This window comes from Bos indicus, chromosome 16 (assembly GCF_029378745.1).
Source record: "Bos indicus isolate NIAB-ARS_2022 breed Sahiwal x Tharparkar chromosome 16, NIAB-ARS_B.indTharparkar_mat_pri_1.0, whole genome shotgun sequence".
Classification (NCBI taxonomy): domain Eukaryota; kingdom Metazoa; phylum Chordata; class Mammalia; order Artiodactyla; family Bovidae; genus Bos; species Bos indicus.
In genome coordinates this window covers 76497973-76517144 of record NC_091775.1, presented here as the reverse complement: position 1 = coordinate 76517144, position 19172 = coordinate 76497973, and the positions used below count along the sequence as shown (strand labels likewise).

General features: G+C 38.0%; 1 protein-coding gene across 1 annotated transcript in view; it reads left to right on the top strand.

Annotated features, from left to right (window-relative positions):
* LOC109570212 (membrane cofactor protein-like) overlaps positions 1-19172 on the top strand; it is a 59858-nt gene that overhangs the window by 24845 nt on the left and 15841 nt on the right. Inside the window, exons 4-9 of the mRNA XM_070768696.1 lie at positions 5738-5823; positions 8154-8348; positions 15722-15904; positions 16297-16341; positions 17451-17489; positions 18295-18333. Of these exons, the coding sequence (XP_070624797.1) occupies positions 5738-5823; positions 8154-8348; positions 15722-15904; positions 16297-16341; positions 17451-17489; positions 18295-18333 (587 nt within the window). The remainder of the gene's footprint in view (positions 1-5737; positions 5824-8153; positions 8349-15721; positions 15905-16296; positions 16342-17450; positions 17490-18294; positions 18334-19172) is intronic.

The following is a 19172-nucleotide window of genomic DNA, read 5'->3' as shown; positions in this document are numbered from 1 at the left end:
ACTTGCCGAGGGAGTCTGGTCTTGGGGTCCTTCTCAGTAACGGACATGGTGAAGGGGAACCCAGATTTCCTCTCCATCTGTAACAACAAGACCATAACCCTTGTCTAGAAGTCGTAAGATTCCTGGCAGCCATTGATTAAACTGCTTATACCATATTGGTGTATTGATTTCTAATTTGCTGTTTTTGTCTTCTGCACGAGTGTCAGAATTATTAAAATTCAGGGAATAAAGAGTTAAAGATAATAGTAATTGAGGGTTCATGGGATAAGAAGTGTATCTCCTCTTCTATATTCCCCCTTACTGTTTTAATAAATGAGTTTTTAGGGTGCGGTGGGCTCTTTCAATAATGGTTTGACTCTGAGGATTATAGGGTATTCCTGTAACGTGTGTTATGTTCCATTCTGATAAAAATGAATGAAACGAATGCGAGGTGAATGTAGGTCCATTGTCTGTTTTCAAGACAGAAGGAATCCCCATAATGGGGAGGTGAGTAAGAGTGTGGAAATGGTGTGTTTACTGGATTCTGAAGAGACAGGTATTGCCCAGATAAAGCCTGAAAATGTATCAACTGAGACAAAAAGCAAAGAAAACTTTCCTAAGGAGCAGTGAGTGAAATCAGATTGCCAAAGGGAGTTAGGCTGTTGCCCCCGGGGATTAACTCCTGAAATCATAGTTCGTAAGCGCAGAGGGGCGCAGACATCACAGGTTTTAATAATATGCCACGCTTCAGTGAGAGGAATATGGTAGAGTGCAATCTGTTAGCATTGGTATGAAGATTAGCGTGTTCATCATTGGCAGACGTAAAAATGGGAGCTATGAGCCTGTCAACAGCATCATTTCCTGCAACCAGAGGGCCAGGTAAACCTGAATGAGCACGTATATGTGCAATAAAGAAAGGTTCCATACGTGAGCGAATTAAAGCTTGAGTCTGTGAAAAGAGAGTATATAGTTCTTCACCTAGGTTGTATAAAAAGGCGGTAACAAAATCAGGAAAAAGGGAAGCAAGGTATTTGGAATCAGTATATACGTTGAAGGATAATGGTTGAAGCGACAAAAGAGCATATAAAGCATACAATTTAATTCTTTGTATTGAAGAATAGGTAGTGGGTAATTTCTCTTTGATATCAGGGCCGACAATCCCTGCAATGCCTTTCTTGTTGCCATCAATGAAATAGGTGGGTGCATTGGAAATAGGTTGGGATGTAATGATATTAATTACAATGAATTTAGTACATTGTAGAAAGTCCCATAATTTTCCTTTCGGCAAATGAAATGAGGTAACATTTTGAAAATCACTTAATGCCATTTGCATGGTCAAGTTATACTGTAAGGTAATTTGCAATTCCTTTTTTGTCAAGGGAACATGTATTGCATATGGATCAAATCCAAAGTTTGTATATGGCTTCTTCCTGACACAATTAAGTGCCCTATTTTCTCAATATACCCATTCTACTGGGCTATGTTGAGCTATAATTGCAGTGGGCGAATGTTCAGTGGGGAATATATATAAAGAAACTGGTTGATCATAATCTAGCCGAGTTGAAAAAGATTGTTGAATGCGTTTCTCCATAAAGGCCAGTTCTTCTTTGGCCTCTTTTGTTAGCTGCCTAGGGCTATTAGGGTCAGGGGATCCCTCTAAAATTTTAAATAGATTTTGTAAGTCATAGGTGGGGATGCCAACAGATGGCCATAGCCAATTAATATTTCCTAGCAATTTTTGAAAATTATTCAGCATGCATAGAGATTGCACAGAAATTTGAGTTTTTTGAGGTTTGATTTTAGATTCTTCCATAACATGTCCTAAATAATTAAAGGGTGCTTTCCATTGAATTTTATCTGGCGCAACAAGCAGGCCATGATTTTGAAGAGTAGTAGTAACTTCATTGTAACTGTTGCAAACAGAGTTCAGATTTCATAGAAAGAAGTATATCATCCATGTAATGAATTATAAACGCAGTAGGACATTTATCTCTAATAGGTTGTAATAAAACAGATATGAGATATTGGCAAATGGTAGGAGAGTTCATCATTCCCTGAGGTAGCACCTTCCATTGAAATCTTTTAACAGGAGCCATGTGATTTATAGAAGGAACTGAAAAGGCAAAATGTTTTCTATATTTAGGGTGCAAAGGTATAGTAAAAAAGCAGTCTTGTAAGTCAATAATAACTATAGACCATCCTTTGGTACCATAGAAGGGGAGGGCAATCCGAGTTGTAAGGGCCCCATAGGTGACATGGTGTTACTAACATTTCTTAAATCTATTAACATTCACCATTTTCCTGACTTCTTTTTTATTATAAAAATAGGGGAGTTCCATGGGGAAAATGAAGATTCTATATGAGCTTTTTGTAATTGTTCATTTACTAATTGTGTAAGAGTTGCCAATTTTTCTTTAGTTAGGGGCCATTGAGGTGTCCATACTGGGGTATTAGATTCCCAATCGAGAGGCAGCGGTGTTAACTCAATGGCCCCCATTAAAAAGGTTCATTTAAAGAAACTGTGGCTTTCGTTTGCTCAAGAAAATCCTATCCCCATAAATTGATAGGGATATTAGTAATATATGGTTTAAGATAAGCTACAATTTGATCAGGGCCATACACTTGTAAATAGGATGCACTGACAAAAGTTTGTGTGGCATCAGCTTCACCCACTCCTAATAGTCTAGAAGGAGCCACAACCTTACCCCAATCAAGGGGCCATTCTGCAGCTCCAATGATTGAAATGTTACCTCCGGTATCTAACATGCCTGTGAAATTTTTTCCCTGTATGCGTAAAGTAAGTATGGGTTTCTGATGTTCCTTTAATAAGGTGGATAGTGCAGCAGTAAGGTTGGTACTGCCAAAGCCTCCCTGCTGAACTTTATCAGATGCCTTCATTGGTTTGACATATGGCAAAAGTAATAATTGTGCAAAACGTTCCCCTTTTTGTAAGTATACATTTCCCATTTTCACAACATTTACCATAACATGTATTTCCCCTTCATAATCTTCATCCATAACACCAGTCAATCCCATTAAACCTCTCATTGTGCAGCTACTATGTCCCAAAATCAGTCTCATTGTCCCGGGTGGAATTGGGCCATAATATCCAGTGGGAATTTTGTGGGGGTCATATAATTCTATTAGTTCCATATCATAAGGACTAGGTATATCAATGCAAGCACTCTTAGATGTAGCTGCTTGTAGCGTCATAACGCTAGGTCCTCCTTTTGTAGCGGGGCTAGAGGATGGCCCCTTTATCAGTTTCCCTGTTGTTTTTGTTGTGAACCGGGGTTCAAAGTGTTTCCATCCTTATCAAATTTAGAATGACATTCATTCAGCCAATGGAACCCCTTTTTACATCTTGGACATATTTTTGGGGGTCTCTTCTTATTAGAAGTAGTATTATTTTTTCCGGCCTGTGTATTGTTTTTAAATATGGCTGGGCTTCCCACAGTTAAAACATTTGGCATTAGCAGCTTTTTGTACATTAAAGGTTTCCAATGCTGCCAATTTTGTTCTATGGGACATAGATCTGATGTCCTTATATGCTTTCAAATATTCCATAAGAGAGCCAGTCTCTCGAATTGGTCTGAGCACGGATTGACATTCCTCATTAGCATTTTCAAAAGCAAGTTGTTTTAAAATAATATTTTATAAAGTCACATCCTTAATATATTTCTCAATTGCATCCTTTAATTTTCCTATAAATTGAGAATATTCCTCCTCATGTCCTTGAATAATCTTAACAAATGAACCATCAGAGTTAGTGCTATCAACCTTTGCTTACGCCCTGCAGGCAGTTTCTTTAATGAAATGTAACATCTGAGGGGTAATATTAGCTAATTGTGCAATCATATCGGCCATGGCTCTTGTTCCAGTGAGTATATCGTAGGTTAAATTTGTAGGGTTACCATGAGATTGCTGGTCAATCAGCATTTGTTGGGCCTCATCATTAACCCATATTTGCCATTGAAGTAATTGTTGAGGATTGAAAACCATCTTTGCTACTTGAAAAAAATCATATGGCATCCAATGGTCAGCCCATCCTCTGAGAAATTCTATACAGTAAGGAGAAGTAGGTCCATACAGAATACATGCTTTCTTAAAGCTAGACAACATGCCAAAATCTAGATTAGCCCAAGTATTTTGGCCTTGGGCAGGTTGATTAAATTGCACTGGGAAAGGGAAAGCGCAAGCAGGCATCTCCTGAGGAGGAGTGAAATGATTAGTATGAGCAAAGGTAGCAATTGCTGTTACAGGCAGAGCAGAAGGGGAAACCTCAGGTTTGGGCTGTCCGTTGAATGAAATGACCTCCGTTCTAAGTGGCTTCAGTTTTGACACATCCTGTATATATGTCTCAGTTGTTTGTCTAAGGATTGTGTCTGATTGAGCATAACATTCTTATATTTCAAAGCACCTTGCATATCTTGTTCCTTATGCTCATATTCATGTAAAGATTGAATAGTTTTTCACTTCCAAATTAACGTTATGCCCTTCAACTTGTTCTATGATAGCCCGTATGAGTGACCATGTAACCCTTGCTGATATGCTCGCAAAACATTATTTTTAACCCTTTTCTATATGTCTAGATTGTGTGTCCCCTCTTCTGGGAACCATGAATTGTTCCAGTAAAATATGATAGCAGTCGTTCAACTGATCTCTTGAAACATTAACACCGTTTTGTTTCAAAAAATGATGCATTATAGAAATGAAAGGAATTTCACTGCTATGTTGTCCCATCCTGCTTGCCTCTTTCTGCAGGGGCTCGTCGCTTTGTTCAGCCTTCCTCTCAAGTCCCTCTTCATGGCACCACTTGTTGGGGATTTTCTCCCTGGGACTTGGAAACGACGAACCTGAAAGGACACTCGGACAGTCTCTTGCACGGACTGACAAGTTTATTTCTGCAGTCAAGCCTTTTTATAAAAGCAGGAACATAGAGCTTAGAGTATACAGCCAGCAGAGCGCGTACGGGGTTAACACCTAATCAGTAAAAATATTTCCAGGACAGCACGCTCTAAGTGACCCATGTGCTTATCCCATAACCCGTTTTCTCAAGCAACATCCTTAATATTTATTATTAAATCTTGGCGCCGGGCATAACCAAAGGCAGGAGATGTTTTTCTGCCCGAGCACACCAAGCCGGGATATTTCTGGCCCTTCGCCATTTTCCCAAGGACTTCCCGCAACCGGCTATTTTGTACCGGGCTTCCCAACACCTGTCCATCACCAACTCCCGGAGTTCACTCAGACTCACGTCCATCGAGTCAGTGATGCCATCCAGCTATCTCATCCTCTGTCGTCCCCTTCTCCTCCTGCCCCCAATCCCTCCCAGCATCAGAGTCTTTTCCAACGAGTCAACTCTTCGCATGAGGTGGCCAAAGTACTGGAGTTTCAGCTTTAGCATTATTCCTTCCAAAGAAATCCCAGGGCTGATCTCCTTCAGAATGGACTGGTTGGATCTCCTTGCAGTCCAAGGGACTCTCAAGAGTCTTCTCCAACACCACAGTTGAAAAGCATCAGTTCTTTGGCGCTCAGCTTTCTTCACAGTTACACATTTTACTGTAGGCCAAAGTGGGTCCACATGCAGAAACTCTCTATTCAATTGAGTTTCAGATTTAGCATATCCATGATATTTTAAGAAATGTCTTCCTCAATTTACTATAGTGTAGAAAGACAACCCTATAAACATTTTTTTCATTTTTATCCACATTTTCTAATTGCTAAAGAACATAGTAACTTTTCTTTTCTCATTTAGTTTTTATCTGATTGGAGCAAGAATTCTATATTGTGAAATTTCTGAAAATAATGTGAACTGGAATGATGATTCCCCAATATGTGAAAGTAAGTACATCCTCTCTTTAGAATATAGAGCAGCATTTCTCCAACTTTTTGATGTGGTGAGTGTGAGTGAGTGAAAGGTGCTCAGTTGTGTCTGACTCTTTGCGACCCCAAGGACTATACAGTCGATGGGATTCTCCAGGCCAGAATACTGGAGTGGGGAGCCTTTTCCTTCTCCAAGGGATCTTCCCAACCCAGGGATTGAACCCAGGTCTACCGCATCGCTGGCAGATTCTTTACCAGTTGAACCTCAAGGGAAGCCCCTTTGATGCAGGGATCCCTTTATTCTTTTAAACTAAAGTAGACATCCAAGAGCTTTTCTTTATATGGGTTATGTCTATTGATATTAATATTATACTGGAATTAATTAAAGCTGAAAAAAATTTAAATAATTATTAATTCATTTTTAAGGAGAGTAATCTTAATACATGTAAATATATGCAACAAATTTTTATGAAAAATCAAAAGATTTTAAACCAAATAGAATTGTGGTACTGTTTTACCTTTTTCCATATTATTTAATTTTTTTCTAGATTCCACGCACACTTTTTAACTTTTTTAAGTTAATTTATTTTTGGTTATGCTGGGTCTTTGTTACTATGCACAGGTGTTCTCTAGTTACTGTGAGCAAGAGGCTACTCTTTTTTATTTTATTTAATTAATTAATTTATTTTTACACAAAAGTCATTTTGTATTGGAGTATAGTTGATTAACAATTTTGTGATAGTTTCAGTGAACAGTGAAGGAATCAGCTGTACATACACATGTATCTATTCTTCCCCAAAGCCCCCTCCCATCCAGGTTGGCACATAACATTGAGCAGAGTTCCATGTGCTATACAGTAGGTTTTTGTTGGTTATCCATTTTAAATATAGCAGTGTGTACATGAGCTTTTCAAAGTCCTCAACTATCCCTTCCCCTCGGCAACCATGAGTTCGTTTTCTAAGTCTGTGAGTCTCTTTCTGTTTTCTAAGTAAGTTCATTTGTATGATTTCTTTCTAGTTTTCACATACAAGGGATGTCATATGACGTTTCTCCTTCTCTGTCTGACTTATTTCACTCAAGATCACATTCTCTAGGTCCGTCTGTATTTTGCTGTGAATGGCCTAATTCATTGGCTGTATATATATACACACCACCTCTCCTTCATCCGTTCCTATGTCGATAAACATTTGGGTTGTCTCCATGTCTTGGCCACTGTAGACAGTGCTGCAATGGACACTGAGGGGCATGTATCTTTTCGAGCCATGTTTTTCTCTAGGTATATGCCCAATAGTGGGATTGCAGGGTCATACGGTAGCTCTATTTTTAGTTTTTTAAGGAGCCTCCATACCGTTCTCCATAGTGGCTGTACCAATTTACATTCCTACCAACAGTGCAGGAGGGTTTCCGTCTCTCCACACCCTCTCCAGCATTTGTTGTTTGTGGATTTTTTGGTGATAGCCATTCTGACCAGTGTGAGGTGGTATCTCATTGTCGTTTTGATTTGAATTTCTGTAGTGACCGGTGGTTTTGCATGTTTCCGTGTGAGGCTGATCTTCGTTTCGGTGCGCAGGCCTCTCCCTGCGGTGTGGAGCACAAGCTCTGGATGCAGGGCTTCAGTGGCTGCAGCGCAGGGCTCGTTAGCTGCGGGTTGCAGGCCCTGGAACCCTCCGGCTTCCATGGCTGTGGCCCACAAGCTTTAGCTTCCCACAGCATGTGGAGTCTTCTCAGACCAGGGATCAAACCTATGTCCTCTGCACTGACACATGGATTCCTATCCTCTGTACACCAAGGGAGTCTGCAAATTACTTTAATATCTGGCTTAAAGGAAGACATCTGGATTCAGCCTATTGCAAAATCACACAGTGTGCAATCACACAGTAACCTCTGAAAAATTTAACCATACTCTCAAAGAGATGAAACTGAAAAACGACAGTAATAGTCTTAATTATAGTAATAGTATTAATGTTAACAATCAATTTGTTAGTGGAGATATTTATAAATCATAAAGGATTTTCTTAGCACAGAGTTTTATTTTTAATCACAAGTACATTTTTGCATTAAATTGTCAGCCTCTTTTATGATGGTGAAAACAAAACTTAGAATGGCCTTGCAGATAAATATATGTATGTCATATTTCAGGAATAAGCTTCATTCTAAAAGTTAATTTCTAAATTAATCGTTTGAATTTGAAATAGTACATTTTGACATAGAGACTTTCTTCTAATTGGATATTGGATTCACAGCTAGCTTATATTAATCATATGTTATGAATTATTTGAAGGAAGTTCAGGACTTTGCTAATGCTGTCTATTTTATCTTTGCTTCATGTCCTTTTCCCCCCTTTAAAGAGATTTTGTGTTCCACACCTGGAAATATAAAAAATGGAAGATTTACCGTTTACAAGGATGAATATCAGTATAATGAGATAGTAATTTATATGTGTGATCCTTCAAATGGACCAGATGAATATTCTCTTGTTGGAGAGAGTACGCTTATTTGTGTTGATTATGACAGATGGAGCAGTGATCCTCCGGAGTGTAAAGGTAATAATATTTCCATTTATTTCCTCCTGAGTCTGCAAAGATCATGGAAGCACTTCATAAATAGTTTTACCTACAAGTAAACAAAACAGTCATAAAGTTACTCCTCTTGCTAAATTGACTTCTAATTTAATTTAATATTGGTCAAATCAAATTAAAAGATAATTCTAGTTGCAGAGTTCCCCACCAGTCACTCCACATGTCCTTGGCATTCCAATTTATACATCATGAGCTACTGTGTATATGCATGAGCTAGAACTTTTTGGTTTTTTGTTTGTTTGAAAGCATCAGAAAACTCAACACACCCTGGCTTAAGAAATAAGAAAATTTTATCTTGTATTACAAGATCTCTGAGAGTTCTGGCTACAGGAATATTAAAAGACTAACCCACTAAGTATCCATCACTATATGAATAGATAAAGAAGATGTGGTGTGATGTGGTGTGGTATAGTGTATGTGTGTAATGGAATATTCAGTTCAGTTCAGTCGCTCAGTCATGTCCAACTAACTCTTTGTGACCCCATGAATCGCAACACACCAGGCCTCCCTGTCCATCACCAACTCCTGGATTCTACTCAAACTCATGTCCATCGATTCGGTGATGCCATCCAACCATCCTCTGTCGTCCCCTTCTCTGCCTGCCCCCAATCCCTCCCAGCATCAGGGTCTTTTCCAATGAGTCAACTCTTCCCATGAGATAGCCAAAGTATTGGAGTTTCAGCTTTAGCATCAGTCCTTCCAATGAACACCCAGGACTGATCTCCTTTAGGATGGACTGCTTGGATCTCCTTGCAGTCCAAGGGACTCTCAAGAGTCTTCTCCAACACCACAGTTCAAAAGCATCAATTCTTTGGTGCTCAGCTTTCTTCACAGTCCAACTCTCACATCCATACATGACTACTGGAAAAACCGTAGCCTTGACTAGATGGACCTTTGTTGGCAAAGTAATGTCTCTGCTTTGAAATGTGTTATCTAGGTTGGTCATAACTTTCCTTCCAAGGAGTAAGCGTCTTTTAATTTCATGGCTGCAGTCACCATCTGCAGTGATTTTGGAGCCCCAAAAAATAATCTGACACTGTTTCCACTGTTTCCCCATCTATTTCCCATGAAGTGATGGGACCAGATGTCATGATCTTAGTTTTCTGAATGTTGGAAGTGAGAAATAGATTTAAGGGACTAGATCTGATAGACAAAGTACCTGATGAACTATGGACGGAGGTTCCTGACATTGTACAGGAAACAGGGATCAAGACCATCCCCATGGAAAAGAAATGCAAAAAAGCAAAATGGCTGTCTGGGGAGGCCTTACAAATAGCTGAGGAAAGAAAAGAAGCAAAAAGCAAAGGAGAAAAGGAAAGATATTCCCATCTGAATGCAGAGTTCCAAAGAATACCAAGAAGAGATAAGAAAGCCTTCCTCAGCAATCAATGCAAAGAAATAGAGGAAAACAACAGAATAGGAAAGACTAGAGATCACTTCAAGAAAATTAGAGATACCAAGGGAACATTTCATGCAAGGATAGGCACAATAAAGGACAGAAATGGTATGGACCTAACAGAAGCAGAAGATATTAAGAAGAGGTGGCAAGAATACACAGAAGAACTGTACAAAAAAAGATCTTCATGACCAAGATAGTCACGACGGTGTGATCACTCACCTAGAGCCAGACATCCTGGAATGTGAAGTCAAATGTGCCTTAGAAAGCATCACTATGAACAAAGCTAGTGAAGGTGATGGAATTCCAGTTGAGCTATTTCAAATCCTGCAAGATGATGCTGTGAAAGTGCTGCACTCAATATGCCAGCAAATCTGGAAAACTCAGCAGTGGCCACGGGACTGGAAAAGGTCAGTTTTCATTCCAATCCCAAAGAAAGGCAATGCCAAAGAAAGCTCAAACTACTGCACAATTGCACTCATTTCACATGCTAGTAAAGTAATGCTCAAAATTCTCCAAGCCAGGCTTCAGCAATACATGAACCATAAACTTCCAGATGTTCAAGCTGGTTTTAGAAAAGGCAGAGGAACCAGAGATCAAATTGCCAACATTCGCTGGATCATAGAAAAAGCAAGTTATATGTAAAATTCCCAAATATTTGAAAAGTATGCAAGACACTACTAAGGAACCTATGAGTCAAAGAAGCAGTCAAAAGGACAGCTAGAAAGTGTTTTGAATCAAATAAAAATTAGAACACAACAGATCAATATATCGAAAGGTGGGATACAGCAAAAGTATTGTTCAGAAAGATATTTTTAGTGTGAAATACTTATGTTAGAAAATTCTCAGATCAATCATCTAAGTTCTACCATAAGAAACTAAAAAAGAAGAACAAATTAAACCCAAAGCAAGAAAACACAAGGAAATAATAGTTAGAAATCCATGAAATTGAGAAGAGACACAAAACAGGGATAATCAAAGAAATCAGCCTGGTTCTTAGAGAAAATAGATGAAGTAGATAAACTTACAGACAGTCTGACAGGAAAAAAGATACAAATTACCAATAACAATAGTGAAAAGGAGAATATCACAAAATATCCTACAGACATTTGAAGAATAATAAGGAAGAAAACAAACCACTGTATGCCTATAAATTTGACAACTTAAACCTTCTCCCGAAGAGCACTATAAACCCTGTGTCCTCACTGGGGAATTCTACCAAACATTTAAGGAATAGATGGTAGCAGTTCTACACAAAGCCTTAAGAAAATATAAGAAGAGGGAATCCTCAACTCGTTTCATGAGGACAGCATTGCTCTGAGGCCAAAACCAGATTGTGTACAAGACAGCGATTTGACATTTACAAGATCAAAGCAAGTTGATCACCATGATGTGTCTATTGTGTATGTCATAACCTCATAGCTTATCTATCTGATAACCGGAAGTCTGTGCCTTTTAATCCACTTCTTTTATTTTGTGCATCCTCCCAACCACCTCCTCTCAGTTTATCACTTGTTCTCTGTACCCATGAACCTATTTCTGTTTTGTTTTGTTAGTCCATTTGTTTTATTTTGTAGATCCCACATATAAATGAAATCATGTGGTATTTGTCTTTCTCTGACTGACATTTTACTTTGCATAATATCCTCTAGGTGCATCCATGCTGTCCTGAATGGAAAGATTCCATTCCTTTTATGACTGTGTAATATTCCATTGTATACATACCACATCTTTTTCATCCATTACTACCCTCAGGCGGCTTCCATATCTTGTTGTTCAGTCACTACGTCGTGTCCGACTATTTGCAACCCCATGAACTCCAGCACACCAGGATTTCCTGTCCTTCACTATCTCCCAGAGCTTGCTCAAACTCATTTCCATTGAGTCGATGATGCCATCCAACCATTTCACCCTCTGTCGTCCCATTCTCCTCCTGCCTTCAGTCTTTCCCAGCATCAGGGTCTTTTTCAGTGAGTTGGCTCTTCGCATCAGGTGGCCAAAGTATTGGAGCTTCAGCTTCAGTGTCAGTCTTTCCAATGAATATTCAGAGTTGATTTCCTTTAGGATGGACTGGTTGGATCTCCTTGCAGTCCAAGGGACTCTCAAGAGTCTTCTCCAGCATCACAGTTCAAAAGCATCAATTCTTTGGCACTCAGCCTTCTTTATGGTCCAACTCTCACATCCATACATGACTACTGGAAAAATCATAGCTTTGACTAGAAGGACCTTTGTTGGCAAGGTAATGTATCTGCTTTTTAATACACTGTCTAGGTTTGCCATAACTTTTCTTCTAAGGAGCAAGCGTCTTAATTTCAGAGCTGCAACCACAGTCCACAGTAATTTTGGAGCCCAAAGGAAATAAAGTCTGTCACCGTTTCTGTTTTTTGCCATGAAGTGATGGGACTGGATGCCATGATCTTCTTGTTTTGAATGTTGAGTTTTAAGCCAGCTTTTTCACTCTCCTCTTTCACCTTTATCAAGAGGCTCTTTAGTTCCTCTTAGCTTTCTGCCATTAGGTGGTGTCATCTGCATATCTGAGGTTATTGATATTTCTCCTGGCAATCTTGATTCCATATTGAGCTTCATCCAACCTAGTATTTCACATGATGTAGTATGCATATACATTAAATGATCAGGGTAACAATATACAGCCTTGACGTTCTCCATTCCCAATTTTGAACCAGTTTATTGTTTCTTATCTGGTTCTGTTGCTTCTTGACCTCCATACAGGTTTCTCAGGAGACAGGTAAGGTGATCTGGTATTCCCATCTCCTTAAGAATTTTCCACAGTTTGTTGTGATCTACACAGTCAAAGGCTCTAGAGTAGTTGATGAAGCAGAAGTAGATGTTTTTCTGTACTTCTCTTGCTTTTTCTATGATCCAACGGATGTTGGCAATTTGATCTCTGGTTCCTCTTCCTTTTCTAAATCCAGCTTGTACATCTGGAAGTTCTTGGTTCATGTACTGTTGAAGTCTAACTAGGAGGATTTTGAGCATTACCTTGCTAGCTATTGTTAAAAAAAAAAAAATGCTGTAATGAAAAAAGTGCTGCACAAATCTTTCTGAATTAGTGTTTTGTTTTCTTTGGATTAATACCCAGAAGTAAAATTGCTGGATCATACGGTGGTTCTATTTTCCCCTAGGCTATGGCTCACTGTATTCATTTCTATACACTGTCTTTCGAAGAAGAAATTAACTGCTCTTAAAATGTTTATTGCAATTCACCTGTGAACCCACATAATCCTTATTCCGTTTGTGGGAGTTATTTGATTACTGATTCCATTTCATTACTAGTAGTCAGCATATTTACATTTTCTATTTCTTATGGACTTAGTATTGGGAGAGTGAATGTTTCTGAGAATTTATCCATTTATTCTAGGCTTTCCAACTTTGGATGTATAATTGTTCATAGTATTCTCTATGATCCTTTGTATTTTTGTGGTATTGGTTGTAACCTCTATTTTTTATTTCATTTACTTGTATCCTTTCTTTTGTTTCTTGATGAGTGTGGCTATATGTTTATCAATTTTATCTTTTCAATGAACCATCTCTTATCTTCATTGTTTTTTACTCAATTTCATTTATTTCCGCTCTGTTCTTTATTATTTTCTTCCTTGTACACATTTTGTGGGGATGGTTGTTCTTTTGTTGCTATGGGTGTAAGTTTAGTTGTTTACTTGAGACTTTTCTTGTTCCTGAGGTACACCTGTGTGGCTATAATCTTCTCTCTTAGACTGCTTTTCCTGTGTTGCACAGATTTGAAACACACCATTTTCATTTTCATTAATCTTAAAAATATTTTTATATTTTTTTGATCTCTTCAGTGAATGACTGACTGTTTAGTAACCTGTTTTTTGGTTTCCATGTGGCATTTTTTTCCAGTTTTCTTCTGCGGTTGATTTGTGATTGGAAAAGATATTTGATCATAGATTCAAATGTAAGACCTAAACTCTAAGACTTTATGGGAAGAGATAGAAAATATTTATGAGTAACCAAAGATTGCTTTGAAAACCTTAGAAGCATTATCCTTTAAAGAAAAATAAATAAACCAGACTTCTTAAAATCTCAGAACTGCTGCTCTCAAACACATTGGAGAAAGAAAAAAAAAAGCCATAGACTGGGATAAAATGTTTGCCAAGGACATTTCTTAATGGACTTCAAACTATGATAAATAAGGAACTCTTAAAACACAATATGAAAGAAGCAACCCAATTTACAAAAAAAAAGGGGGGAAACATATTTGAATGGAATTTTTTCACCCAAGAAGAAATGTGAATGCCAATGAAGTATATGAAATGTTGCTCAATATCATCAGTAATAACAGAAACTTAATTTAACACCATGATGAGAAACCACTAAAACCTATTAGAATGCCTGAAATTAAAAACGGTAACTAACAATTCCATGTTTTGGTACAGATATGATGTATTTGAAACTCCAATACATTACTGTTAAGAATGCAAAGTGGTATGACCATTTTGGAACACAATTTAGCAATATTTTATACAGTTAAGCATCCACTTAAGGGTTCAATCCCTGGGTCAGGAAGATCCGCTAGAGAAGGGCACGGCAACTCACTCCAGTATCCTTGCCTGGAGAATCCCGTAGACAGAGGTGCCTGGTGGGCTATGTTTCATAGGGTTGCAAAGAGTTGGACGTGACTGAGGGACTAACACTTCAAGGAATAACTCAGCAATCCAAGTCAAGTGCAAACATGTACAGATGGAAACCTCCATGAGAATGTTCATAGCATCCTTATCATAATCATCCCGCTCTGGAAACAAGCGAGAATTTCCTGTCAATTGGAACCTGCCAGGTTACAGTCTGTAGGGTCTCAGAGAGTCGGACAAGGCCACCTTCACTTTTTCACCTGCATCTATTGCAGATTTAATCTCATAAGATATTCTCTTGAAGTCACTGCCCAGTCCAGCGCTTTTTGGTTTTGCTTTGTTTCCAAGTTCTGCAAAACCTATTCGTAGATCCTGAAGTCAAGCTAGAGTGTCATGATCTGTAATTTACTTCTGGAGAAGCAGAAAGAGAAAGTGAAGTCGGTCAGTTGTGTCTGACTCTTTGCAACCCTGTGGACTGTATCTCTGTCCATGGGATTCTCCAGGCAAGAGTACTGGCATGGGTTGCCATTTCCTTCTCCAGGGGATCTTCCCAACCCAGAGATCGAACCCAGGTTTGCCGCATTGCGGGCAGCCGCTTTAACCTCTGAGCCACCAGGGAAGTCTGGAGAAGCAGAGTAGAGTGGGAAGTAGCAGAGCACACTGGTGTGAGGCTAAGTATTAACTTGAAACCTGATCTTGGGTCTGCGTGCTTGTATACTGCTTTACAACTTAAAAATTGTTTCCTGATCTCTTGACTGTAGTCCAGAATGTTTGGAAAACGCTGTCCTAATTACATTGGCCTTTGTATTTCTTGAACATCCCAATTCCTGTGTGTTTTTGCCATATGAAAACTTTTTTATTTTTTTCATAACTGGCTTCTTTTAAACTTTTAAATTTGAGCCCAACTATTACCTTCTCCAAAAGTCTTTACTATCTTTCTAAAAGAATAAGGTATGTAATTCGTCTCAGCATGAGCTGAAAAAAATCCTAGAGCTGAAGAATATCAAAAGTCACTTTTGAACTTACCCTGAATTTGTATCTGACAGTCAGACCTTTTCAAAACTTGTCAGCACTGGGGAAAAAAAAAATGTAGAGAAGTCAATAAACTATAATGATTGTCTGTTCCTAGTAGAAAAACATTATTAGATCCCTCTAAATCTGTTTCCCTGGAAGTTGAATGCACAAATAAAGTCTTTTTTTTTTTTTCTAATTAACACCCTGCCTTTCATTCCTTGCTTCTTTCTTCCCACTGGTAATTATTACTTTGCACTAGATTTTTGCTCCTATGTGAAGCAGATTTCCATTAATTTTGGAATTTCTCCACTTTTCAGTGGTCAAATGTGACTATCCAGTTGTTGAACATGGAATGATATTATCAGGATTTAGAAGAAAATTTTACTACAAAGCGCAAGTTGTATTTAAATGTAACCAGGGTTTTTACCTTCATGGCAGCAGCACAATTGTCTGTAATGCAAACAGTGTTTGGGAGCCCAAGTTACCAACGTGTACTAAAGGTACGAAGGTGTCTTTCTCCTTATTGGGTTTTTTTTTTTGTTTTGTTTTGTTTTGTTGACAATAAATTTCAATGATACAGAATAACAGAAAAGAAACACTTTTGGTGCTCATATCTGTCTTATAGCCATTTCCATGTTACATGCATGCCAACTAATTCACAAAGAAAGCTGCTGTTTTGATCTTTCTGTGCTTTTATAGGCTCTTAAAATGTGATGTATGTACATCACAGATGCATACATTTCTCTTGTTCAGCATCTTTACATGTAAAATGGATAGGAAAAATTTTCCAGTGTAAATTAAAGCAATTGCATTTTTACATAAATAAGTGTGTAAATGAACAGAAAGTGGTAAATTCCAAGTAATTCAATGAGTTTATATTTTTGTTTTCCAGTGCCAGTTGCTGTTCCTACTGAGCCTTCAACTACCCATGCTTCAGGTTTCATAAAGTCCTGCTCATATTTGTCAATATCCTTTAAATTCTTTGTGAATTTTCAAAATCTTTTAAATGTCTGGTGACTTACACTCGCTGTAATTTTTGGTCATAGAAGGAGGGAGAATGCATTCACAACCATTTTTGTACTTAGTCTAAAATTACTTACTAAACCAGACGTGTAAACTTAGGTAATGTGTATAAACTTGTGTACGTACACGCGTGATGATGGGGTGCCTCCCTCACTGTGTGATAGCAAAGTTACAATGGGATGCATTTAAAGCACTGAGCACAGCGCCTCGTGTCTAGAAAGCTCTTAAACAGAGCTCACCTGATGCCCAGTTTCACTGTAATTAGTATTAGTGTAGAGGAAGATCCACAGCTTCTGTTTTTTAACATGTATGTTTTCTGTATCATCAACATTGATCATTTATTCATTTTAAAAGTGACCTGTTGACACCTGTACAGAGTATCATCTGGGTCCAGGAATGTGTTTCATTTTCCTGCCAATAAGGAATTTGGTTCTTTTTAAATAGTGTAATTTTAACTGAGGAATTTCTGCTGTCTTCAGAACAAGACTGGTGTTTCTACTCCTCACCCCCAACATCCACCAACCCATGAAATTATTATTTTTCTCTTTACTTGGCTTTTTTGTGTGTGTGTGACAGCGGAAAATAAGTTTTATAACAACTGAAGGGCAGGAAAAGTCCCTACTTACTGAGATGAAATAGAGACTTCCTGGCAGCGACCACTGATCAGCTACTCTTCCTAAGACTTGAACGACTATTTTGATATTTCCTGACTTCAGGGCTGCTGTCTCTTCTCTTTGGTTGCGGCAGAAGCAAGAGACAAGGGAAAGAGTGGGAAGACAGCATTTTTATGATTTATTACTTGTTACCTTCTACATAATGCAAAGCTATAGTGAACATTCTTATGCGTACAATTTTATGTACTTGTATACATACATTTAGGTTAACTTCCCAGAAGTAGAATAACACAGTTTGGAAAATACATTTATTTTTCATTTTGAGAAATAATCTTTTAAAAAATGAAAAATCAAAATCAATTCTATATTTTGTACTGATGAGACTGATGAATTAAATTTATTTTTCCAGGTCCTCGTCCAAATACAACCACAGCGCCAAGCTCGACAGGTCCGGTACCTCTTTATCCTGTCTACATAGCTAGAGCTCAATAAGGTGACGGGTGGAAAATGATAGCCTGTGCTAATTTTGCATTTTTAATTATCAATGAAGCTGAATTTTTTAATCTACTTTCACTGATTTTTGGACCTCTGTTCATTTTTTCTGTGTGGTTTCAGAAGTATTTTCTTGTTAACTTATCAGAACTCATTGTAAGTTAAAGCCCTTTTAACATGAAGTGGAATTTTCTTTTAGGTTTTTTTGTCTTATTTTACTAGTCACTTGTATAAAATTGTAAGATTTTATACTATTGAATATAGATTGCTTTTTATGACTTTTAATTACAAAAGTAGTATCTAACATACATTTGTAAGATTTGTCCTTATTTATTGAAATGAAATGGAGGTTTTCTGGCAGGGACAGGAACTGATCAGCTACTCTTCCTAAGACTTGAGAGACTATTCTGATACGGTGGAAGGAATTGTCTTCCTGACTTCAGAGCTGCTGTCTCTATCTTCTTTTCTTTGGTTGCAGCGGAAGCAAGAACAAGAGAAAGAGTAGGAAGACAGGATTTTTATAATTTATTATTTGTTACCTTCTACATAATACACAGCTATATGGTGAACATTCTTATGCATACAGTTTTATGTACTTATATAAATGTATATTTAGGTTAACTTCCCAGAAGTAGAATAACAGAATTGGGAAAATACATTTATTTTTCATTTTGAGAAATAATTTTTTAAAAACTGAAAAACCAAAATCAATTCTATAATTTTGTACTGATGAGACTGATGAATTAAATTTATTTTTCCAGGTCCTCGTCCAAATACAACCACAGTGCCAAGCTCGACAGGTTGAGTACCTCTTTATCTTATCTACTTGCTGCTGCTGCTGCCAAGTCGCTTCAGTCGTGTCCGACTCTGTGCGACCCCATAGGCAGCAGCCCACCAGGCTCCCCCATCCCTGGGATTCTCCAGGCAAGAACACTAGAGTGGGTTGCCATTTCCTTTTCCAATGCATGAAAGTGAAAAGTGAAAGTGAAGTTGCTCAGTCGTATCTGACTCTTAGTGACGCCATGGACTAAAGCCTACCAGGCTCCTCTGTCCATGGGATATTCCAGGCAAGAGTACTGGAGTGGGGTGCCATCACCTATCTACATAATTAGAACTTAATAAGGCGATGGGTGAAAATGATATCCTGTGCTAATTTTGCTTTTTAAATTATCAATGAAGCTGAATTTTTTATCTACTTTCACTCATTCTTGCACCTCTGTTCATTTACCTGTGTGGTTTCAGAAGTAATTATCTTGTTGACTTATCAGAACTCATTATATGCATTAAAACCCTTTTAACATGAAGTGGAATTTTCTTCTAGTTTTTTTCTTTGCCTTATTTTTACTAATCACTTGTATAAAATTGTAAGATTTTATACTATTGAATATAGATTGCTTTTTATAACTTTTAATTACAAAAGTAGTATCTAACATACATTTGTAAGATTTGCCCTTATTTATTGAAATGAAATGGAGGTTTTCTGGCAGGGACAGGAACTGATCAGTTACTCTTGCCTAAGAATTGAGAGACTACTTTGATGTGGTGGAAGGAATTGTCTTCCTGACTTCAGGGCTGCTGTCTTTGGCGTCTCTTCGTTTCAGCAGAAGCAAGAGACAAGAACAGTAGGAACAGCATTAGC